Source organism: Macrobrachium rosenbergii, chromosome 7 (assembly GCF_040412425.1).
Source record: "Macrobrachium rosenbergii isolate ZJJX-2024 chromosome 7, ASM4041242v1, whole genome shotgun sequence".
Classification (NCBI taxonomy): domain Eukaryota; kingdom Metazoa; phylum Arthropoda; class Malacostraca; order Decapoda; family Palaemonidae; genus Macrobrachium; species Macrobrachium rosenbergii.
Genome location: NC_089747.1, coordinates 15,350,001 through 15,376,209, shown reverse-complemented (window position 1 = coordinate 15,376,209; position 26,209 = coordinate 15,350,001). Strand labels below are relative to the sequence as shown.

The 26,209-nt window shown below is 40.4% G+C and overlaps 1 protein-coding gene across 5 annotated transcripts in view; it reads right to left on the bottom strand.

Annotated features, from left to right (window-relative positions):
* Window positions 1–26,209, bottom strand: part of LOC136840157 (glutamate-gated chloride channel-like) — a 500,113-nt gene that overhangs the window by 43,992 nt on the left and 429,912 nt on the right. For all 5 annotated transcript variants that reach the window (XM_067106604.1, XM_067106605.1, XM_067106606.1 and 2 more), the window contains exon 4: window positions 19,249–19,272. In XM_067106604.1, coding sequence (XP_066962705.1) covers window positions 19,249–19,272 — 24 coding nt within the window. The remainder of the gene's footprint in view (window positions 1–19,248; window positions 19,273–26,209) is intronic.

The window sequence follows — 26,209 nt, the reverse complement described above, 5'->3', positions numbered from 1 at the left end:
AAATGAACGCTAAGGTAGCGATTATATATATATATATATATATATATATATATATATATATATATATATATATATATATGGAGAGAGAGAGAGAGAGAGAGAGAGAGAGAGAGAGAGAGAGAGAGAGAGAGAGAGAGAGAGAGAGAGAGTCCACCGGTCACTTTTCACCAGATGCGTATGTAATATGTAATATACAATGCCCTCTAAACTATAATATATATATTATATATATATATATATATATACTATATAATATATATATATATATATATATATATATATATATATATATATATATATATAACCACAATGCCCTCTAAACTTCTTGAATTCTTCGAAGGTCAGGTCGATAAAGAGACCTCGTTCTGATACTCCAGATGCGGGTTCGAATCTTGCTACGGACAACAGAATTACTTCATACTCTTGTATTTGGATCTAAGTATTTGTAGTGACAAGCGTATCCAAAAAGTGCGAAGAATTCGAGAAGTTAAGAGGGAATTGTGGTTATTATATATATATATATATATATATATATATATATATATATATATATAATATAAATATATACATATATATGTATGTATGGATATATATATATAATATATATATATATATATATATATATATATATATATATATATATATATATATATATATATATATATATATATATATATATATATATATATATACATCACATTTTGTACGCACATGTGTGTAAACGTGCAGAAGCAAATCAGGAGAGGGTACTGCACCAAAATATTTTGTAGCTTTTGGGGATTAATATTCTTTGAATGGTCGGGTTCAAAATATGGCGCAGCATTTTCACCGCCATTCCACCCTCCCCGCCATGGAACAAATATTTCATAATTACGGAACATGCCAATACTGCTATTTGCATTTGCAGTACCTAGATGACACAGATATTTTGAATTTAATATTCCTGGCCAGGTATGGGATGTAAGTATTTGCATTTCATTATCGCTGTTAAGTAGAAAATTTTTATCGAAAAAGGTTTTACATCAAAATTTACTATTATTATTATTATTATTATTATTATTATTATTATTATTATTATTATTATATTAACATGCACACTCACACACAAACTTATATACACACATACACACATATATATATATATATATATATATATATATATATATATATATATATATATATATATATATATATGTACACACACACATATATATATATGTGTATATATATATATTATATATGTATATATTATAATTTGTCTTATGATATGTGTGTATTCTATAAAAGTAATATGTTTTCTGTATTTTTTGATACACTTTCTTTTATATTTCTCATGTGTTGTGAAATATAACGAGGTGATTTTGTAATATGTGTTTTTGTGCAATGCTTATATATTTTCTCTTGTGTTTTTCATGTATTGACTGTAATAACTTTGAAAATAGTGTTTATGGGAGATGTACACACTGAATGTTTAATCAGGTGGGTGACCACAGGAAATGCTGTATGCGAGACTCTAAAAGCCACTTATGTTGTCAGTTAAAGGGAGATGGGATGACAAGTTTGATAACCATGGCCAGTTTAAAAGTTTATTGTTTACGCAAGTGTTAAGACAGGAAATTGTCAATCATTCAGATAAGAGGCAGGCCTGTGTAGTTCTAGAAGAGGGAGACCATATATAATAATATCATGTTGGTCTGCTCGTCCATTCTCCGATAATTAAACCAGTCACCAGGGTAAGTTTCAATTCATTAGATAAATAAGCATGAGATCATCCATTTCTCTTCTCCAACTATATATATATATATATATATATATATATATATATATATATATATATATATATATATATATTGCATCCTGCTCCTGTAATTTTCAAACTAATTTATCATAATACTCATTTCGCTTTCCTACGACGTTCAATAAACTCCTCCAAGAACTTATCTGCCGACGTAGGTGCCATGTTTCCCATTCAACTTCTAGTTGGAACTGAAGTAAATCTTAAGATCATGCCATAGACGTGGAGGCTTCCGGCCACATGAACTAAAACAGAAGTCATGAACCTGGCAATGGCAGGTTGCGAGCTAGTCGGAAAGCCCGACGGACTCCGCCCACTTTTGGTTAGAGGAGAACACGATAGACAGTAAAATTTACTTCAAGTTCAGACGACCAGATCCGGCAATCATAACGTCTATGGGGCCCTTAAGAGGGCGTGATAGCTGCTGATTTCCTTAAGGAGACAGGCCACCATCCACAAGGTGGGCAGAAATCCAGTTTCAATTACAGAGACAAAGATGTCTATGTCTCAAACTGGTATACCCAACCTTAAGTTGCCCTGACAGCTGCTGATTTCCTTAAGGAGACAGACCACCATCCAAAAAGTGGACAGAAATCCAGTTTCGATGCGTGAGGCAATGTTGCCTATGTTTTGAACTGGTATACCCAACCTTAAGTGGGCCTGAGAGCTGTGATTTCCTTAAAGAGATAGGCCACCATCCAAAAGGTAGGCAGAAATCCAGTTTCGATGACAGAGGCAAAGATGCCTATGTCTTGAACAGGTATACTCAACATTAAGTGGCCCAAACAGCTGCTGATTTCCTTAATGAGATAGGCCTCTAACCAAAAAGCGGGCATAAATCCAGTTTCGATGACTGAGGCAAAGTTGCCTATGTCTCGAACTGGTATACCCAACCTTAAGTGGCCCACACAGCTGCTGATTTCCTTAAAGAGATAGGCCACTATCCAAAAGGTGGGCCGAAATCCAGTTTTGATGACGGTGGTAAAGTTGCCCGTGTCTCGAACTGGTATACCCAACCTTAAGTGGCCCACACAGCTGCTGATTTCCTTAAAGAGATAGGCCACCATGCAAAAGGTGGGCAGCAATCAGTTTTCGATGACAGAGGCAAAGTTGCCTATGTCTCGAACTGGTATACCTAACCAAAGTGGCCCACACAGCTGCTGATTTCCTTAATGAGATAGGCCACCATGCAAAGGTGGGCAGCAATCCAGTTTCGATGACAGAGGCAAAGTTGCCTATGTCTTGAACTGGTATACCCAACCTTAAGTGGCCAACACAGCTGCTGATTTCCTTAAAGAGATAGGCCACCATGCAAAAGGTGGGCAGCAATCCAGTTTCGATGACAGAGGCAAAGTTGCCTATGTCTCGAACTGGTATACCCAACCTTAAGTGGCCCACACAGCTGCTGATTTCCTTAAAGAGATAGGCCACCATGCAAAAGATGGGCAGCAATCCAGTTTCGATGACAGAGGCAAAGTTGCCTATGTCTCGAACTGGTATACCTAACCCAAGTGGCCCACACAGCTGCTGATTTCCTTAAGAGATAGGCCACCATGCAAAAGGTGGGCAGCAATCCAGTTTTTTGATGACAGAGGCAAAGTTGCCTATGTCTTGAACTGGTATACCCAACCTTAAGTGGCCAACACAGCTGCTGATTTCCTTAAAAAGATAGGCCACCATGCAAAAGGTGGGCGGCAATCCAGTTTCGATGACAGAGGCAAAGTTACCTATGTCTCGAACTGGTATACCCAACCTTAAGTGGCCACACAGCAGCTGGTTTCCTTAAAGAGATAGGCCACCATGCAAAAGATGGGCAGCAATCAAGTTTCGATGACAGAGGCAAAGTTGCCTATGTCTCGAACTGGTAAACCCAACCTTAAGTGGCCCACAGAGCTGCTGATTTCCTTAAAGAGATAGGCCACCATGCAAAAGGTGGGCAGCAATCCAGTTTCGATGACAGAGGCAAAGTTGTCTATGTCTCGAACTGGTATACCCAACCTTAAGTGGCCCACACAGCTGCTGATTTCCTTAAAGAGATAGGCCACCATGCAAAAGGTGGGCAGCAATCCAGTTTCGATGACAGAGGCAAAGTTGCCTATGTCTCGAACTGGTATACCCAACCTTAAGTGGCCCACACAGCTGCTGATTTCCTTAAAGAGATAGGCCACCATGCAAAAGGTGGGCAGCAATCCAGTTCGATGACAGAGGCAAAGATGCCTATGTCTCGAACTGGTATACCCAACCTTAAGTGGCCCACACAGCTGCTGATTTCCTTAAAGAGATAGGCCACCATGCAAATGGTGGGCAGCAATCTAGTTCGATGACAGAGGCAAAGTTGCCTATGTCTCAAACTGGTATACCCAACCTTAAGTGGGCCTGACAGCTGCTGATTTCCTTAAAGAGATAGGCCACCATGCAAAAGGTGGGCAGCAATCCAGTTTCGATGACAGAGGCAAAGTTGCCTATGTCTCGAACTGGTATACCCAACTCAAGTGGCCCACACAGCTGCTGATTTCTTAAAGAGATAGGCCACCATGCAAAGGTGGGCAGCAAGACAGTTTCGATGACAGAAGCAAAGTTGCCTATGTCTCGAACTGGTATACCCAACTTAAGTGGCCCACACAGCTGCTGATTTCCTTAAAGAGATAGGCCACCATGCAAAAGGTGGGCAGCAATCCAGTTTCGATGACAGAGGCAAAGTTGCCTATGTCTCAAACTGGTATACCCAACCTTAAGTGGCCCACACAGCTGCTGATTTCCTTAAAGAGATAGGCCACCATGCAAAAGGTGGGCAGCAATCCAGTTTCGATGACAGAGGCAAAGTTGCCTATGTCTCAAACTGACATACCCAACATTAAGTGGCCCACACAGCTGCTGATTTCCTTAAAGAGATAGGCCACCATGCAAAGGTGGCAGCAATCCAATGACAGAGGCAAAGTTGCTATGTCTCGAACTGTATACCTAACCAGTGGACCAGACACCTGCTGATTTCCTTAAAGAGATAGGTGGGCCACCATGCAAAGGTGGGCAGCATTCCAGTTTTGATGACAGAGGCAGCTGTTCTATGTCTCGAACTGGTATAACCTTAAGTGGCCCACACAGCTGCTGGTTTCCTTAAAGAGATAGGCCACCATGCAAAAGGTGGGCAGCAATCCAGTTTCGATGACAGAGGCAAAGTTGCCTATGTCTCGAACTGGTATACCCAACCTTAAGTGGACCAGACACCTGCTGATTTCCTTAAAGAGATAGGCCACCATGCAAAAAGGTGGGCAGCAATCCAGTTTCGATGACAGAGGCAAAGTTGCATGTCTCGAACTGGTATAACAAGTGGACCAGACACCTGCTGATTTCTTAAAGAGATAGCCACCATGCAAAAGGTGGGCAGCAATCCAGTTTCGAGGACAGAGGCAAAATTGCTATGTCTCGAACTGGTATACCCAACAAGTGGCCCACACAGCTGCTGATTTCAAAGAGATAGGCCACCATGCAAAAGGTGGGCAGCAAGCCAGTTTCGATGACAGAGGCAAAAGTTGCCTATGTCTCGAACTGGTATACCCAACCAAGTGGCCCACACAGCTGCTGATTTCCTTAAAGAGATAGGCCACCATGCAAAAGGTGGGCAGCAATCCAGTTTCGATGACAGAGAGGCAAAGTTGCCTATGTCTCGAACTGGTATACCCAACCCAAGTGGCCCACACAGCTGCTGATTTCTTAAAGAGATAGGCCACCATGCAAAGGTGGGCAGCAATCCAGTTTCAATGACAGAGGCAAAGGTTGCCTATGTCTCCAACTGGTATACCCAACCTTAAGTGGACCACACAGCTGCTGATTTCCTTAAAGAGATAGGTCACCATGCAAAAGGTGGGCAGCAATCCAGTTTCGAGGACAGAGGCAAAGTTGCCTATGTCTCGAACTGGTATACCCAACCAAGTGGCCCACACAGCTGCTGACTTAAAGATATAGGCCACCATGCAAAAGGTGGGCAGCAAAGCCAGTTTTGATGACAGAGGCAAAGTTGTCATGCTGAACTTATACCCAACCTCAAGTGGCCCACACAGCTGCTGATTTCCTTAAAGAGATAGGCCACCATGCAAAAGGTGGGCACTAATCCAGTTTCGATGACAGAGGCAAAGTTGCCTATGTCTCGAACTGGTATACCCAACCTCCAAGTGGCCCACACAGCTGCTGATTTCTTAAAGATAGGCCACCATGCAAAAGGTGGGCAGCAATCCAGTTTCAATGACAGAGGCAAAGTTGCCTATGTCTCCAACTGGTATTTAAGTGGGCCAGACACCTGCTGATTTCCTTAAGGAGACAGGCCACCATGCAAAAGGTGGGCAGCAATCCAGTTTCGAGACAGAGGCAAAGATGCCTATGTCTCGAACTGGTATACCCAACCAAGTGGCCCACACAGCTGCTGATTTTTAAAGATATAGGCCACCATGCAAAGGGTGGGCAGCTGCCAGTTTGATGACAGAGGCAAAGTTGCTCTATGTCTTGATACCCAACCTTAAGTGGCCAACACAGCTGCTGATTTTTAAAGAGATAGGCCACCATGCAAAGGTGGGCAGTAATCCAGTTTCGATGACAGAGGCAAAGTTGCCTATGTCTCGAACTGGTATACCCAACCAAGTGGCCCACACAGCTGCTGATTTCCTTAAAGAGATAGGTCACCATGCAAAGGTGGGCAGCAATCCAGTTTCGATGACAGAGGCAAAAGTTGTCTATGTCTCGAACTGGTATACCCAACCCATGGCCCACACAGCTGCTGATTTCCTTAAAGAGATAGGTCACCCTGCAAAAGGTGGGCAGCAATCAGTTTCGATGACAGAGGCAAAGTTGCCTATGTCTTGAACTGGTATACCCAACCTTAAGTGGCCCACACAGCTGCTGATTTCCTTAAGAGATAGGCCACCATGCAAAAGGTGGGCAGCAATCCAGTTTCGATGACAGAGGCAAAGTTGCCTATGTCTCGAACTGGTATACCCAACCCTAAATGGCCCACACAGCTGCTGATTTCCTTAAAGAGATAGGCCATCATGCAAAGGTGGGCAGCAATCCAGTTTCGATGACAGAGGCAAAGTTGCTATGTCTCGAACTGGTATACCCAACCTTTAAGTGGCCCACACAGCTGCTGATTTTCTTAAGGAGATAGGCCACCATGCAAAAGGTGGGCAGCAATCCAGTTTCGAGGACAGAGGCAAAGTTGCCTATGTCTTGAGCTGGTATACCTAATAACCTTAAGTGGCCCAACAGCTGCTGATTTCCTTAAGGAGATAGGCCACCATGCAAAAAGGTGGGCAGCAATCCAGTTTCGATGACAGAGGCAAAGTTGCCTATGTCTCGAACTGGTATACCCAACCTTAAGTGGCCCACACAGCTGCTGATTTCCTTAAAGAGATAGGCCACCATGCAAAAGGTGGGCAGCAAGCCAGTTTCGATGACAGAGGCAAAGTTGCCTATGTCTCGAACTGGTATACCCAACCTTAAGTGGCCCACACAGCTGCTGATTTCCTTAAAGAGATAGGCCACCATGCAAAAGGTGGGCAGCAAACCAGTTTCGATGACAGAGGCAAAGTTGCCTATGTCTCAAACTGGTATACCCAACCTTAAGTGGCCCACACAGCTGCTGATTTCCTTAAAGAGATAGGCCACACATGCAAGGTGGGCAGCAATCCAGTTTCGAGGACAGAGGCAAAGTTGATGTCTCGAACTGGTATACCCAACCCAAGTGGCCCACACAGCTGCTGATTTCCTTGCCACCATGCAAAAGGTGGGCAGCAAGCCAGTTTCTGATGACAGAGGAAAGCTGCCTATGTCTCGAACTGGTATACCCAACCTTAAGTGGCCCACACAGCTGCTGATTTCCTTAAAGAGATAGGCCACCATGCAAAAGGTGGGCAGCAATCCAGTTTCGATGACAGAGGCAAAGTTGCCTATGTCTCGAACTGGTATATTCCCTAACCTTAAGTGGCCCACACAGCTGCTGGTTTCCTTAAAGAGATAGGCCACCATGCAAAGGTGGGCAGCAATCCAGTTTCGAGGACAGAGGCAAAGTTGCCTATGTCTCGAACTGGTATACAGAGGCAAAGTTGCCAACCTAAGTGGCCCACACAGCTGCTGATTTCCTTAAAGAGATAGGCCACCATGCAAAAGGTGGGCAGCAATCCAGTTTCGATGACAGAGGCAAAGTTGCCTATGTCTCGAACTGGTATACCCAACCTTAAGTGGACCAGACACCTGCTGGTTTCCTTAAAGAGATAGGCCACCATGCAAAAGGTGGGCAGCAATCCAGTTTCGAGGACAGAGGCAAAGTTGCCTATGTCTCGAACTGGTATACCCAACCCTAAGTGGCCCACACAGCTGCTGATTTCTTAAAGAGATAGGCCACCATGCAAAGGTGGGCAGCAATCCAGTTTCAATGACAGAGGCAAAGTTGCCTATGTCTCAACAGTATACCTAACCTTAAGTAGGCCAGACAGCCTGCTGATTTCTTAAGGGAGATAGGCCACCATGCAAAAGGTGGGCAGCAATCCAGTTTCGATGACAGAGGCAAAGTTGCCTATGTCTCGAACTGTATACCCAACCTTAAGTGGCCCACACAGCTGCTGATTTCCTTAAAGATATAGGCCACCATGCAAAGGTGGGCAGCAATCCAGTTTCGATGACAGAGGCAAAGTTGCCTATGTCTCGAACTGGTATACCCAACCTTAAGTGGCCCACACAGCTGCTGATTTCCTTAAAGAGATAGGCCACCATGCAAAAGGTGGGCAGCAATCCAGTTTCGATGACAGAGGCAAAGTTGCCTATGTCTCGAACTGGTATACCCAACCTTAAGTGGCCCACACAGCTGCTGATTTCCTTAAAGAGATAGGCCACCATGCAAAAGGTGGGCAGCAATCCAGTTTCGATGACAGAGGCAAAGTTGCCTATGTCTCGAACTGGTATACTGTAACCTTAAGTGGCCCACACAGCTGCTGATTTCCTTAAAGAGATAGGTCACCCTGCAAAAGGTGGGCAGCAATCCAGTTTCGATGACAGAGGCAAAGTTGCCTATGTCTCGAACTGGTATACCCAACAACAAGTGGCCCACACAGCTGCTGATTTCCTTAAAGAGATAGGCCACCATGCAAAGGTGGGCAGCAATCCAGTTTCGAGGACAGAGGCAAAGTTGCCTATGTCTCGAACTGGTATACCCAACCCTAAGTGGCCCACACAGCTGCTGATTTCATTAAAGAGATAGGCCACCATGCAAAAGGTAGCCTTAATCCAGTTTCGAGGACAGAGGCAAAGTTGCCTATGTCTCGAACTGGTCATACTATAACAACAAGTGGCCCACACAGCTGCTGATTTCCTTAAGAGATAGGCCACCATGCAAAGGTGGGCAGCAAGCCAGTTTCGAGGACAGAGGCAAAGTTGCCTATGTCTCGAACTGGTATACCCAACCTTAAGTGGCCCAGACAGCTGCTGATTTCCTTAAAGGAGATAGGCCACCATGCAAAGGTGGGCAGCAATCCAGTTTCGATGACAGAGGCAAAGTTGCCTATGTGTCTCGAACTGGTATAGGCCACCCAACCTTAAGTGGCCCACACAGCTGCTGATTTCTTAAAGAGATAGGCCACCATGCAAAAGGTGGGCAGCAAGCCAGTTTCGAGGACAGAGGCAAAGTTGCCTATGTCTCGAACTGATACAACAAGTACAACCTTAAGTGGCCACCATGCCAAATGTCTCGAACTAGTATACCCAACCTTAAGTGGCCCACAGCTGCTGATTTCCTTAAAGAGATAGGCCACCATGCAAAGGTGGGCAGCAAGCCAGTTTCGAGGACAGAGGCAAAGTTGCTATGTCTCGAACTGTATACCCAAACAAGTGGCCCACAGCTGCTGCTGATTTCCTTAAAGAGATATGGTCACCATGCAAAAGGCCCACACAGCTGGCAGCCACCATGCAAGGTGGGCAGCAATCCCAGTTTCGATGAATGAGGCAGAGGCAAAGTTGCCCACACAGCTGCTGATGTCTCGAACTGGTATACCCAACCAGTTTAGGAGTGGCAAACACAGCTGCTGATTTCCTTAAAGAGATAAGCCACCATGCAAAGGTGGGCAGCAAGCCAGTTTCGATGACAGAGGCAAAGTTGCCTATGATAACAACAAGTATTTTGCTGCTGATTTCCTTAAAAGAGCCAGGCCACCATGCAAGGTGGGCAGCAAGCAAGCCAGTTTGTTCTATGTCTTGAACTGGTATACCCAACCTTAAGTGGCCACACAGCTGCTGATTTCCTTAAAGAGATAAGCCACCATGCAAAAGGTGGGCAGCAAGCCAGTTTCGATGACAGAGGCAAAGTTGCTATGTCTCGAACTGGTATACCAACCTTACAAGTGGCCCACACAGCTGCTGATTTCCTTAAAGAGATAGGCCACCATGCAAAAGGTGGGCAGCAATCCAGTTTCGAGGACAGAGGCAAAGTTGCCTATGTCTCGAACTGGTATACCCAACCTTAAGTGACCCACACAGCTGCTGATTTTCCTTAAGGAGATAGGCCACCATGCAAAAGGTGGGCAGCAAGCCAGTTTCGAGGACAGAGGCAAAGTTGCCTATGTCTCGAACTGGTATACCCAACCTTAAGTGGCCCACACAGCTGCTGATTTCCTTAAAGAGATAGGCCACCATGCAAAAGGTGGGCAGCAATCCAGTTTCGAGGACAGAGGCAAAGTTGCCTATGTCTCGAACTGGTATACCCAACCTTAAGTGGCCCACACAGCTGCTGATTTCCTTAAAGAGATAGGCCACCATGCAAAGGTGGGCAGCAATCCAGTTTCGATGACAGAGGCAAAGTTGCCTATGTCTCGAACTGGTATACCAACAACCAAGTGGCCCACACAGCTGCTGATTTCCTTAAAGAGATAGGCCACCATGCAAAGGTGGGCAGCAAGCCAGTTTCGATGACAGAGGCAAAGTTGCCCTGTGTCTGATTTCCGAACTGGACAGAGGCAAGTTGCCTATGTCTCCAACTATACCCATAAAGTGGCCCACACAGCTGCTGATTTCCTTAAAGAGATAAGCCACCATGCAAAGGTGGGCAGCAATCCAGTTTCGATGACAGAGGCAAAGTTGCCTATGTCTCGAACTGGTATACCCAACCTTAAGTGGCCACAGCTGCTGATTTCCTTAAAGAGATAGGCCACCATGCAAAGGTGGGCAGCAATCCAGTTTCGAGGACAGAGGCAAAGTTGCCTATGTCTCGAACTGGTATACCCAACATAAGTGGCCCACACAGCTGCTGATTTCCTTAAAGAGATAGGCCACCATGCAAAGGTGGGCAGCAATCCAGTTTCGATGACAGAGGCAAAGTTGCCTATGTCTCGAACTGGTATACCCAACCTTAAGTGGGCTGACAGCTGCTGATTTCCTTAAAGAGACTGGCCATGAACATCAGCCAGTTATTACAAAATATCAGCCTTGATGAGAAGAAGATAATAAGAAGAACTTGAGAAGGCCATAGATAAAATTCATTCCACAGATGCTTCCATTCTCTTTAACGAGACATATTATTATTACTGAGAAGACCTTTTGTAAGGGTACAGTCAGTGAGTGGATGGCAGCCAGAATCCTGACTGGCCGTTTGTTTGTACTGTTCCGTCACATTCCGAGGGTTGTTGCGATCGCCTTGGCCCAGTCGATGAAGTTGGCTGGAGGATGGGTGTGTGGGAGGTGGGGGGCCTCCCACGTTGGCTGAAAGCTTGGGGGGTGGGGGTGGGGGATACAACAGCCAACACCCATCCCAAAGCCAACCCCATCGTATGGACCAAGGAGATCGCGACGCCTCCGGAACACGATGCCGATAAAGAACTTCTACCTGCGTCTTCTCCTGCGTGCTTTTTTCTGAAGCGTTCCGTTTTGATCTGCTAGTTCAGTAATCTTGTCTCTGAAGACCTTGTTCTCTTCAGCCAGAGTATTATTTTTATCCTTTTCACTTACTATAGAATTATTCACCGAGGCCATTTGTCGTTCTCTTTCAGATAATTTCTCCTTCAGGTCTTCATTTTCCCGTTGCAGCAACTGAAGTCTATCTTCCAGGGTATGGACATTCTTCTGGACATCTAAATTCCTCTGCGCCTCATTTCCATGATTTCTTTCTCGCTGTGAGGCTCGCAGCTGATCTTCGAGTTTTGTGGTCACCTCTTTCAGTCGTTTCCTTTCCGCTTCATGATCCTTGACTTTCTCTTCTAGGTAACCACAATAAAAATCATTGTCCGAGACTTGACTCTCCAGTTCTTCCAGTTTTTTTCGGTTCCTCTCACATACTTGATCTCTTTCTGCGAGTTTCTCCTTTAGACTGTCTATTTCCATTCCTTGCCGGATCAATGCGTCTTCATACTCTTCTATCTTCTTCTTCATCTCGTTGTTGAAATCATCATTCCTCCGGATAAGCGCTGCTTCGGTATTCTTCCTGTTGTCAATTTCATCAAGGAGACTCAAGTTTTTCTCCTCAGCCTCCTTCCGCGCCTCCTTCAGACGGGAGATCATTTCCGTAGCATGGCGAAGGTCGTCTTCCAGTCGTGCGGTAGCATCTCGAGCAAATCGGGCAGTCTTCTTCTCCTCCGTGTACTGGTCACACATGTTTCCAAGAAGCCCTCCCAGAATAAGAGCCATCGCGTTATTACCAATAAAATATCCAAGGTTTTGGATAATATTTCCATTCACAAAAGATAACATCGCTGATCCAGTTCGGATCAGAGCCAGGACGCTGTTCACAACAAAAGTAACTTTGCCAAAGAGAGACATGGTTACCTTTCTTTCAACCTGATCAAAACGCTAGAATCAGAAAAAGCCACTGAGCTTCGGGAACCCCAAAGATCGTCATTTCGGCTTCAACGCCATTCTTTCTTCGGGAGATTCCTCACGGAGCCTTCGAAAGCACTTGGAGAAACTGAGGGAATGGTGTAAGAGGCTCCTGAAGACGTCGACGGATTTCAGAGGTCATGTAAATGAAGACGACCGTGAAGATGAGAAAATAAATGTCTTCGAATGACAAGTCACTACAAAGGAAGTTAGAACTTTTATAGTTTCAGTCACAGTTGATTATAACACAAAACGAGAATGAAAAATAAAAATTAATTAAAAAACAAATATTTAAGCTATTTTGATGACAGAAGTCTAAATTTCTTTAGTTCACTTACACACACACACACACACACACACACACACACACATATATATATATATATATATATATATATATATATATATAGTATATATATATATATATATATATATATATATATGTTATAATTCTTCTTGGGTGTATGTTATCTCGAGATAGAGTGAACTGGATATTATACGACATTTGTAGCTTAATATCTATGAATATATTATATATATATATATATATATATATATGAATATATATATATATATATATATATATATATATATATATATATATACATATATATATGTACGTATGTATGCATGTATGTACAGTGTGTATTCACAAATACTAAGCTACAAATGTTGTATAATATCCAGATCACTCAATCTCGGGGATAACATACACTCAAGAGAAATGATAATTAATAGTGACGCTCTTACCATCAATGGCTCAGTGTTAAAAGCGTCACTGTTCATCGTCGCTCCTAACCAGTCGGCAGTTCGAATCCCACTGGTGATGAAGCACTTATCAATTATAATTCCCCCTTATGTGTGTGGCATCCTGAGGTAGAGTAAATTGGATATTACAAGATATTTGCATCTTTAAAACTGTGAATATAACAAATATCTCGGATTATGTTATGTAATATGTATATATAAATCCACATATATATACACATATCTATATCGACATCACACACGCACACACACACATATATATATATATAAGATACTGCAATGAAACTGAAATACACCCCTGCCCATATACAGTATATACTTAATAACATATATTAAGTAACAATGTAATTTAAACAATAGCACTAATACACACACAAACATATATATATGTGTGTCCGTATGTGTGCATGTATGTAGTAGCACTATGTCTAAATAACATTGTTATTTTCCGTACATAAAATAAAAGTTTATGACAATAATATTTTCAATAATATTTCAATTTTCCTTGTACAAATAAAAAATTTTTTGTACAAAAAAGTTGAAGATTTTACCCTCACTTGGCTACAGAAACGAATATTAGGGCCTATTCTGCTTTAACGGATCATAGACCTACTGTATACTAGACTATACACCACTAGACTATGCAGGATGCTGTGTATGCAACATAGTTACAGTTTACCTTTGTAAACTCGTGTTGCACATCTTGAATAATTGCTTTACATGTCTCTGGGATTATATGCCCCAAGGAACGACTAGTGACGCCGAAGCGAAGTGTGGCCAACAACCTCTCGTACAGTGATATTGGCTGTCTTGTACAAGTGTGCTTTTTAAACCAGTCACCAGGGTAAAGTTTCAATTCATTAATAAGCAATCGTGAGATAATTCATTTCTCTTCTCCAACCATAGTTTAATCCAGGTTCTCCCTTTTCGCTGGGTTTTTTTCAGTTTCTGCTGCAAGAGGACAGTCTATAGCGTCATCACTGAGCGGAGCTGACACGTCTTCACCCTACCAGGTTTCGGCAAACTGAAGTGAATCCGAACGTCTATGGGCAACGCGGATACCGGAGTTAGAACGGAACCTGATCCGCCGGTCGTAACGTCTATGGGGCCCTTCTGATATATAACGCTGTAAAAATCTACGCTTATGGTGTTTATATGAGCCACCTTTAATAGATGGAAGTCTGTTTTAGCAGATAATATTTTATAGTCATATATATAATATATATATATATATATATATATATATATATATATATATATATATATATATATATATATATATATATATATATATATATATATATATATATATATATATATATATAGAGAGAGAGAGAGAGAGAGAGAGAGAGAGAGAGAGAGAGAGAGAGAGGATTGTTTAATATTCATGGTTTTACTTATGGTATTATGAAATAAGTCTAGGAAAGGTCAAGAGATTTGGGGACATATTTGTGAAATCAATTTGGAATAATATTAATTGGCAACAGGGAAAAGATGTGGGAGAATACTGAAAGGGTAAATGTTATCAACAGTAATGTTATGAGAATAAAATGAAGACTGGAAGATTGGAAGAGGTGGCAGAAGAATGGAAAGGGATGATTCTCTGCGATGAAAGCACAGGTGAATTTTCAAAATAGGCTGAATAGAAATGCTAGCTAGGTTTCCGAAGATTTGGAAGACATATGAAGGGAATGTTGAGCCAACTATTCTTTCTGGAAGTGAAGTGTAGATACTGAACATGCAAGAAATAAATGGTGTAGAAGCTCTTGAAGTGAACTGTTCGCATTTTAATATACATGAAATAAGAAGAGATGAAGGGATGACAAATTTTAAAATATATAAATATATCTGGTAAAAAGGGTACCATATATAAACAGATGAATCAGTGTCTTCTCAAGTGGAGAAGCCTGAGGCCGAAAGGTTGAAGATGAGTAAAATTCTTAATTCTGGAAGAAAGAAGAGGGGAACCAAGAAAGTGCTGGATAGATGAAGCAAAATAGTTTTGGAACAGAAAGACCCAAATATCCTGGCATTCGGAAATATCACAGTTTGTACAAGATAAGGAGTAAATGGAGGATGTTTGTGTGTGTGTTTGTGTAAGAAGGGGGCGGGGTGTGAAAGCTGGCATGTTGCTCATGAGTCTTCTGTGTAGGTATACAAGACAGGTACTGCTTTGATAGAGGGGATGAAGACTGTATTTTGATAGAGGGGATGAAGACTGTATTGACAACTGCATTTTTCTGAAGTCACCTCCTACGAAGCGAAAATGCTTACTGGTGAAAAAAAAAAGTATATTGTTTTTAAGAGCTCCATCGATACTGTCACATTTGAAAATCTCCCACATCTACTGTCTTTTTTTTTTTTAACTATTGTGATTTTGACATTCCTGTATTGCTTTTATGTTTAATCCTGTCATCAAAGAGCTTACTCCGGACAATCGCATTTCAGGTTTTGTTTAAAAATGCTAGCTGTGGCTGGCAAAGGCTAACCTTTTGATATATTTTGAATAAAAGAAAAAGTGAGTTCTCATCCCCACCTACACCCAAACACACACACATATAGGTGTGTGTGTGTGTATATATATATATATATATATATATATATATATATATATATATATATATATATATATATATATATATATATATATATATATATATATGCGTGTCTGTGTTGTACACAACACTTATGAACGTACATACATTCACACACATATGTATGTATATGATACAAATGTGTATATATACATATAGATATGTGTATGTGTTATACATGTATGTAAGTAAATTTATAAATGCTCTGTACACACACACACAAGTCTTGAATCACACCCATCAATAATATCAAACCTGCGAACATCAACCCCTACAACTCTGGCAAACAGCTTCCTCTCTTATTTCACAAAGCTGTAGCTACGACGACTCGTGGTAACGAGGTGAAATTTCAGATCCCAACGAAAGCGCTTGAAAATTGCTTGCAAGAAGAGAAAGGTGGCAACGAATTTAAGGCGGGTAATTGAAGACCGGATGACGAAGGGTTGGTGGGAGAGCTGAAATGGGGTATCAAATGGGTACTTGTTGGAAAATGCAGTAAAGGGTGGTCGAATTGCAAAGGGAAGGTGATGCAATTGCAAAGGGCGGGAATTTTTGACCGAAGTCCATTATAGTATTTGAGGGAGAAAGCGGAAGAATAAACAATATTGAAATACTCAGCTGAGTTGAAGTGGAGTCTGAATAATAAATGCAATCATCAAAAACAAGGAAAGACAAGAATGAGTTTAGAGTAAGGTCACGTGGTTTGGGTATGATGAGAGATGGCAAAGAATTCATTGTTTATAAATAGAAGCATTTTACTTCAACAGGAGGCCATTTAGTCGTCTGCTATTCACATGATTATTGTTGGTCGATCCAAAATGGACATTACTTTACTAATCAAAATTCCACAGGATACAATGTTAAATTGCGAAAACGCGAACAGAAGAGATAAGAAGAGCGAAACGTGGATGAAAATAACAAATATTGAAATAAACACATGCATAAATAAATGGCGACTGATAAATTTCAAGACTTAAAAAATAGGAAATCTGTTGAAACAATTCAGCAACTGTGTTTATTACACTATATAAATTTTAATTCCCAAACTCAAATTAAAATTCGAATATTTCAAGCCACCAATAAGATAAAAAAAAAAAAAACTGAAAATGCGCCGAAGTTTCGCCTGCGCAGTCGAGTTTTCTGTACAGCATATAATCAAGGCCACCCAAAATAGATCTATCTGTCGGTGGTCTCCGTATAATGCTGCATGGGCCGCGGCCCATGAAACTTTAACCACGGCCAGCTGGTGGCCTGTCCTATATAGTTGCCAGGCGTACGATTATGGCTAACTTTAACTTTAGATAAAATATAAACTACTAAGGCTAGAGGGCTGCAATTTGGTATGTTTGATGATTGGAGGGTGGATGGTATACATGCCAATTTGCAGCCCCCTAGTCTCAGTAGTTTTTAAGACCTGAGGGTGGACAGAAAAAGTGCCGATGGTTTTGTTGTTTTGATTGAGCTGGCTTTATGCCAGCACGGGCTCTTGCTTACAGAGCAGCCCGAACGGACAGACAAAGCCGGAATAATAGTTTTTTTTTTTTTTTTTTTTTTTTTTTTTTTTTTTTACAGAAAACTGAAGCAGGAGACAATAATTTCATAATCACGAAGCCGCGTTCACTGAAGAAGTCTAAATTCTACCTACCTGGTAAAGCACTCAAATGTCCATTTTCATATTCATAAGCTCATATTCATACCGGACGACGGAAGGACCAAGGAACAATGGCATCTATTCATCCAGAGTTTCAAATGGCCATTACGCGACAGAATGTGATCACGCCAGGGAAAATATTACGACAGGATTCCCATCCAGTGACCAATGGCCCATGGGCAAGAAAAACAAAGGTCTAACTCTCCTATCCTTTTGAGAGAGAGAGAGAGAGAGAGAGAGAGAGAGAGAGAGAGAGAGAGAGAGAGAGAGAGATTCCTTAACTGTTGGGAGGCAGCATCACAGAAATTCTGTTGCATTCCTGAGTGTGTAGAGCTTACTTAGTCGTTGTTCTGTTGTTTTCCTAAACGTGTACCTAACGAGACCGAGAGAGAGAGAGAGAGAGAGAGAGAGAGAGAGAGAGAGAGAGAATACAACAAATAAAAGGCAATTCGGAAAGGGTCATCCTGACTATGATGCCCAAGCGGTTATACAAAAGAGAAACAAAATGAAAGAGAGTAATAGTTTTCTTTTTCATCATTTCCGATGCCACTTTCAAAACAATAAACGCGAATGAAGATATGGAAATAATCAAGTCCAGTTTACGCAAAACACTGCTAAAATACAGCAAAAATGAATCACAATCGGAAATTATTATTCCTGAAATTCAGATGAAAGTTAATTCCTACTGCAAATGTGACTTCGTTTCCACTTCACATGTATTTTGTATTGTAAATAAATGCAGTTCATAGCATTAAGGTTTTTAGTGCTTTGATGTAAATAAAAACCCTTATTTGTCTCATGTACATTTGAATAATACTGTATGATTATCTGTTTTTTACTAATTTCAATTTTAGATGAGTGCTGAATCGTTAAAAAATAAAAACTGCATGGTTTTCAATAAAATTCAAATTTACCTTTCTTATCAAGATTGGCAAGAAATTGGGAAATTCTTTCGTTGAATCACATGGCCGAAGGAGAGAAATAAGGCTACACATAAAGGTGTGCAAGTTAACAGCGAGTACACGAATATATAAATGATTCCACAAGAGTTAGAGCAACAATTAATACCGCATATCACCATGGCAATCACACAATGAATCCTGAAAACATCAACACTTGTCACAACATCAGTTGCTTGCAAGACTGGAGAAGACATTGGATCGCTAGCTAAGGGGATGAGTACCACATGACGTCACGCGCAGAGGAAGTGAAAACGGGAACTCAGCATTACTCACCTTATCTCATCCCATCTTTGACGTTCCAACGCAACACTGGCTACGGAACCACATGCTACGAAGGGACGATGGCAGGTTAGAAAATGAATAATGGGAAAGAATATGAAGACCTTCATTTCAGCGTGATCAATAATCAGATGCAGGAAGAGAATTCAAAGCTTGGAAGTCTAAGGCGAGACAAGCCCTGAACCGTGTAGTCCTTAGAGGACTAGGGGTAGACAAACGTATCCACATTAATTACGAATGCAAGAGTAAGCCCAAGAATATATGCGCATGCACAAAAAAAAAAAAAAACACCATACAGTCAGTAAACCTACATGTACCCACATTTAAGGTACACTTAGGATGAAGTTCATTACTTACCCATACTGCGGTGTCGGAGAACCCCTAGAAAGATAAAAAAAATATGTTAATTTATACGTCTCTGACATTAAGGTCAACCACAAGAATTTAGACTCACTGCCACGCTCTTAACTTGGATGCAAACACAGTGAAAATGAGAGATGGAAATAACGAACATTAAAATTACCAACTGTAGTAGCTATGGACAGTGCATGCTTGCTGTTCTATTGCACGGATGCCATTTTTCTGTATTCAATGGACGTTGCTGTAAAACCTCTTCAAAAACTTATATGTTTACCTGGAGCTAGTTCTACACTTTTCCTATGGTGTTGCGCGAAAAAGAATATAATGGGCTTTATTCAATATCTTGCAATACTAGTAAGTAGCTAATGAATATCTTATACATAGTAATAAAGTGTAAATGTGGTATTCATTAATATACTGTACATACTGAAAAAAGACTGAATTCCTATCTGGGTCGTACAATACGTTTCACTTATCCCCTTTCACACACTAATATACCTCTGATTAGGACTTACAAACGCACCAACATCCTTATTCCATGATGAAAACATTGTAAAATAACCAGTAGTTTTTTTGCTTTAGAAAAATTTTGAGAAAAGACAACATCAAAGAATAAGTTGAAAAAACTTTGAAATCTTTTTAGTTCCGGCCAAAAGAAGCTATCGTTCCATTATAACATAAAGGACAGAGATTACGACTTCTAAAAGACTTTCTTCTCCCAAATTCTGTTCCACCATATGACTTTTGAGATAAGGAAGAACCTCAAGTTTCTCCTTTAATTCATATCAGCCATATTTTGCTATGTTTTATTATAAGCAAGCAATTGAGAGAGAGAGATATTCAGATAGAGATAGAGAGAGATATATATATATAGAATAAAGTATATATATATATATATATATATATATATATATATATATATATATATATATATATATACTATATATATATATATATATATATATATATATATATATATATATATATATAATGTGTGTGTGTGTGTGTGTGTGATAAGGAACGTATAATTCGTATTCATATTTATTGTGAAACAGTACATATTGCTTCTGAAAGGAGCAAGTCATTCGTAAAAATTAATATAAGAAAATTCAACACCAACACCTAAAGTCAAAACAATGTACGACGGTGACCAGAGTGGAAGGGTATATCTCCCTCTTGATTTCTTCGATCTTCTTGTGACCCATGTCCTCTCACTCCAGACTCGTATGGCTTGTTGCAAGCTTCTAAGCACTGATTTACCTGTAGGGGATGAGGGTGGCTGGCCCATCACCATACCCCAGTGATGGGATCTTCAAGATTTGTGTAGGTCATAGGGTCAGATTTGACTAGGTGTACTGAGATGTGTCCTCTGAAGAGGTGATGCCATTGTATGTATTTTAGAATCTTCCCAGGGGGAAGGATTATGGAATGGAGAAATCAGTAGAAAAGCTTAGTGACATTATCGTCTACTATCAAAAAGAGACCTCCACTATATCGTTTGGGCATCTTTTAAGGCGGGAAGAAGCCTGACCTAGTTGGAATGGCACGCACAAAAACAGAAAGACACCTTGACATGGAGAAAGATACGAGATAGCTTGTCATGAGATAGAGAAGGATGCAGGAACAGGAACCCTTGGAGGGAACATAAAAGACATACCGGCTTAGATTCATCCTGAGGGCTTTTTTTTTTTTATCATTTTTGCCGACGAAATTTCGTCCTTCAAGCCTCGTCTTCCTCAACATCTACCTGTCTTCATTCGTTAACTTACAACGATGACCCCGGTATTTTTTTAAGTCCTTTTTATTCACGCTTAGTCTTCAAGAATCCTTCTAGGTTGTCAACCCAGAAGGGAAAAATCCATTGTCACCTACAGTCTTTGCCTTTGCTCTTCTTTCTAAGCTCTACGTATCTGGGATCCGAAGCTCTTTCGGGTTCTCTCATGAGTTCTGTTGCTCCTATAGCTGTTGGGAGACGGCATCAGGGAAGTTCTGTTGTTTTCCTATATGTGTACCAACGAGAGAGAGAGAGAGAGAGAGAGAGAGAGAGAGAGAGAGAGAGAAGACCCTGAGACCAGCAATGATTTTATATTAAACATATTTCTCTGGTTTCGTCTACATGGTAGAAAAAGCAATTAGGTATCACAGCCACTCCAGGTATAAAAACAAGAATCTGTCTCGCCAGAGAAAAGGAAGCGAGGAAAAATAAAATTGCACGTTGCAGCTTTTGTCCTAATGATTCAGGTAATCCCCGGATAATCTCTTAATACCTTCATGTGTCTCCTACCAGTCACAAAGCACTGGCTCTGGAAAATGAGGGGAAATAATACATTCGACGCATTTCCACTCAGCGTAAATGAATGCCATGCCAAATGTTTTACAGTAAATAAGACTCTGTGATTGAAAGCAGGTATTATGATGTTGTGTAACTAGAATAAACAAGCAAGCATAAAACAGGCATGCATATGCATTCACTTTAAGCCTTTCCTCCTGACAGGGAATTGCGCTGAGGTTAAACCTTTCGGTCCTCAGGAAGTCTTTTTTTGAAGAGGTCGACAGCCTCAGGAGCCTCTCCGCCCTTGGTGCTGTCCACGGCAGCCGATTAACTGCTAGGTACCTATTTCACGATCTGACCCAATTGGGAACGAACTCAGGACCTGTCGATGTGAGGCTAAAGCATACATGGTCCGCCTGGTGCAGGAATTAACAGCATACTTCAACAGTGAGACCAAATATTCAATCCAGCAGGAGAAAATGGTGTGAGTGTATATATATATATATATATATATATATATATATATATATATATATATATATATATATATATAAGATCATTAATCTACACACACGCGATATCTTTACGTGATATCTTTTTCAAATATTAAGCCCGAATAAAACCATTAATATATTTGTGTTTATAAGTGTGTGTTGTAAGTTCACAGTAGTTCTATTTATGTATGTTAGAAAGTATTATCAAATAGAAAATGGTATTTATACATCGGTTAATGTTATGGTAGCAAAATGAACAATTCTATAACTTCTTGCGGCAAGCGAACCCCAGATGCTTTCTATCCTACAAACTCCTACTTGAAGCAGAGAGAGAGAGAGAGAGAGAGAGAGAGAGAGAGAGAGAGAGAGAGAGAGAGAGAGAGAGAGAGAGAGAATCTGTCAACCGAATTTTTCGCCTCATCACCAGAGGAGATGAAGTGAAATGACTTCTCAGGAGTAAATATAGTTTTCTGCCGTGACATTTCTGGACCCACTATGTGGAATGGTGCATGTCATTCGATTACCTGTTTTCCCTTTTATTCCTTGGGTTATTTTCAGTCTGATGGCTGACAAACAAAATATTCTGTCTCCCCTATACCTGCATGTTCCCGTAAATCAATTAAATCTTTTTCTATTAACACGCATTATATGATTATGCCTTTCTTTTATTTCTTTTGTTATTTGTATTTTTGCTGACAGATGTCGTTTCCCTTATACCTTCCAGTTTCTGTAAATTAATTAAATCTTTTTGTTATAACTCCCCCTTATGCGATTATGTTTTTATTTCTTTTGTTATTTTTATTCTACTGGCCGATATCATAATACTCTGCGTCCCTCATACCTTTAAGCCCCTCTAAATGAATTAAATATTTTTCTATAACTCACCCATTTTCTTGCAAGCCAAATGAGTCATCATCTTTAAATTGGAGAGGTTAAAATATCAAAGTTCTTTTTCATCAAAAGCTAGATGCCTTGAACTGTTGTTCATGCGCGCGTTTTAATGAGCAGTAACTAACGTCACAATATCCTCTTTCTTCATCAATCGAATCGTTGAATTTCTAAACGAAACAAAAATGATTCACGAAAATACAAAGGAAAGCAGAAGCCAATGCACCTTAGCCCTTCATCAGAGACAGAATACGAGAGACAAAGCATCTCTGTAAGAAGAAAAATACGAGCAAAATATATTGTCACATCCGTCACCTAGGAAGCTCTGGTTTTTCACGAAGCTTCGCCGACTGAAGGAAAGGAGGAGAAGGAAGGAAGGAAGGAGGAAGGAAGAAAGGAAGGGAGAAAGGTCACCTAGACTAGAGCAGAGGAGAGGAATGGGGGCAACCCGTCAAGGATAACAAAGAAGGGCGATGACACTGATGAGACATATTGGAGGACACTTACAAAAGATGTTGTCGATTGTTCTAAGGATGTGAAATGACAAAGACAGTTTGTGTCTCTCTTAATTATCATTATTAAGATTTTTTTATCATTTATTTTATTTAAAATATGTGTTTTTGACACGATACAAACACACAGGACTATCAGCTTGTTCTGCCATCTTTCGAAGGTAAGAAAGCTGTTTGTGAAAAAAGAGAGAAGTGCAGGTATTTTATATATATATATATATATATGTATATATATATATATATATATATATATATATATATATATATATATATATATATGTGTGTGTGTGTGTTAGTGTAAAAAAATCAAAACACATGAACATAGTTAAGAATACTCGGAAAACAAAACTTATCAAAAATAATATCAACAATCCCGCACGCGGAACATTCACCAAGAACTACTTTCTGGTCATCATGAGAGAGAGAGAGAGAGAGAGAGAGAGAGAGAGAGAGAGAGAGAGAGATCCGAATGTCACTAACATAAACTGTCTGAGCAAGTCTAAAAGTCAGTGAAAGGCATCTTTTATAAATTATTTGATTATGGTTATTTTCCGACCACCAGTGCAAATGACTGGCAAAGAAAGGGAATTACTTAGCAAAGGGTTAGGGATGGGGAAGGGAGTGACCTTGCCGAGAGAGAGAGAGAGAGAGAGAGAGAGAGAGAGAGAGAGAGAGAGAGAGAGAGAGATCATCTGCGCAACTGCAAACGAATCGGAACTTTACTTTCGCAAATAAAAACTACAAAACTAAAAAAAATATCAGGAAATAAATAGGGAGAACTAGAAACGGTATCCAAAGGACAATTTCCCGTACCAAGAAAAAACCAACTTCACAGATGAAAATGAATTTCCCTCATCAGTAAGCGAAATCCTCTTTTAAAACCCGATTGAAATGCTGGCATCGGGAGGCAGGGAACGATAAGAGGACAGGGCATTTATCCATTTCGCAATGGCCACTACGTTCGAGTACAAACACGGACACAAACATGATACTGTGTTTATTTAGGTTTTCACGTAAAAGCTTGGAACCCCTTTACCCCCCTTTTCTCTAATTTGCAGGCACAGACACACACACACACAAACGATTCATGCAAAAAATCACAAGGCATATTTAATTTACAATGTTGTTTCACTCTACTACATAAAGGGAAGTTAATTGAAATCTCTCTGTCTCTCTCTCTCTCTCTCTCTCTCTCTCTCTCTCTCTCTCTCTCTCTCTCTCTCTCTCTCTCTCTCTCACAAATACGGAAAGTACAAAAAGAAAGTAAAAAACCGAAATCCGTGACTAAAAAAAATTATCCAAAATACAATTAAAAAATATATATTAAGATAATGGAAATAAAACTTTATTTAATGACCTGGAAAAACATGAAAAAATTATGACTATGAAAAGCCAGCCCTAACAGGGACGTTATCAGAATGGCCCAAGAGATGGAAGAGCGGATCATTATCTACACAATGACTGAGGGAACGGTCATTAATCATAGCAGCTTAATTACCCCGCTAATTAAGGCTGGAAGTTTTATCTTCGGTTTCCAAATGAGCGCGCAAAAACCATAGACTTAGCTGTGCCATTAATACGCGCGGGTCCATGCAAAATGGAACCCAAATTTGAAGTATATAAGGGAACTGTTGAGCCAGCTCTCCTTTATGGAAGTCAAGTGTGGATGTTAATCAAAGAAAACAAGTGGAAGCTGCTGGAATGGTCTGTCTGCGTTGCGTACGTGGAGTAAGATGGGTTGATGGGATGAGAAGGGTGGAGAATCGACACAAAGATGAAACGATGTACCCGAGAGTCTCAGGAGGTTTGCACATGTGGAGAAAATAGAAGGATGATAGGCTGGTAACAACTGGTTCATTATTCGGAAGATTTGGGGTTTCAGAGGAGAGGGACGCTGGAGAAAAGGCTGGCTAGACTTTGAAGTGCACGAAATACAAGTGATCGTAAGACAGAGATAGAAAAGCAAGGTGTTCGTAGTGGTAACCGATACAATGAGGATGAAACTTCCACGTCCATATATGATGCTACTTACATTGTCTTAAAATGCATTAAGTTTCACTCTATGTATGGATATGGTTATCGAAACCTATGAAGGTGAACAAAGCTTAATAAAGTATTTTATACACTTTCTGCAGACTTGCAACTACCCCTCCTACAGATGGCAGTACTATCTCAAAAATTCACAAAACAATTTTATAACTTTCCTGAGCTTAACATAATGTAGGTATATCATTAAAGTTTACCACAAACGTCCAGACAGATATAAAGATATGATAGTTGGTTTTCCTCTCACTCTCCTCCCCTCTATGCCGACAAATATGAAAAATAAAAAGAAACTGTGGAAGAAAATTAATCGATTAAAAAAAATTATTACATAAAAAAATTATTACATATGTCATCCCCTTCCCTTTCACCATCTATTGATGGGAGGAATGATAAAAGACTGAGAACACACGGATACTATTTTTATATGTTCCACATAACGTGTTACGTCTCGTCTTGATCTGCAATCCACGGAAATTACACTGCATATTTCACTTTCCTCATCCCATCACTACGATTTAGTATTGTTTTTGAAAATACAAAAATTAGACCATTTCCTGTGAGCAGATCTTGGTATATCGTTAAAAAAATTCAGTATAACCAGATTTACACACAAGAGAAAGGTCTTAACAGGGCGTGATTGTTCTTCCTAATTATTACTGAAGACTATGAAAAACGATTACCTTCTATGAGGATGAAATGAAACTTTGTGTAAATTCTTGGTATATTGTTAAAAGTACATTTAAAAT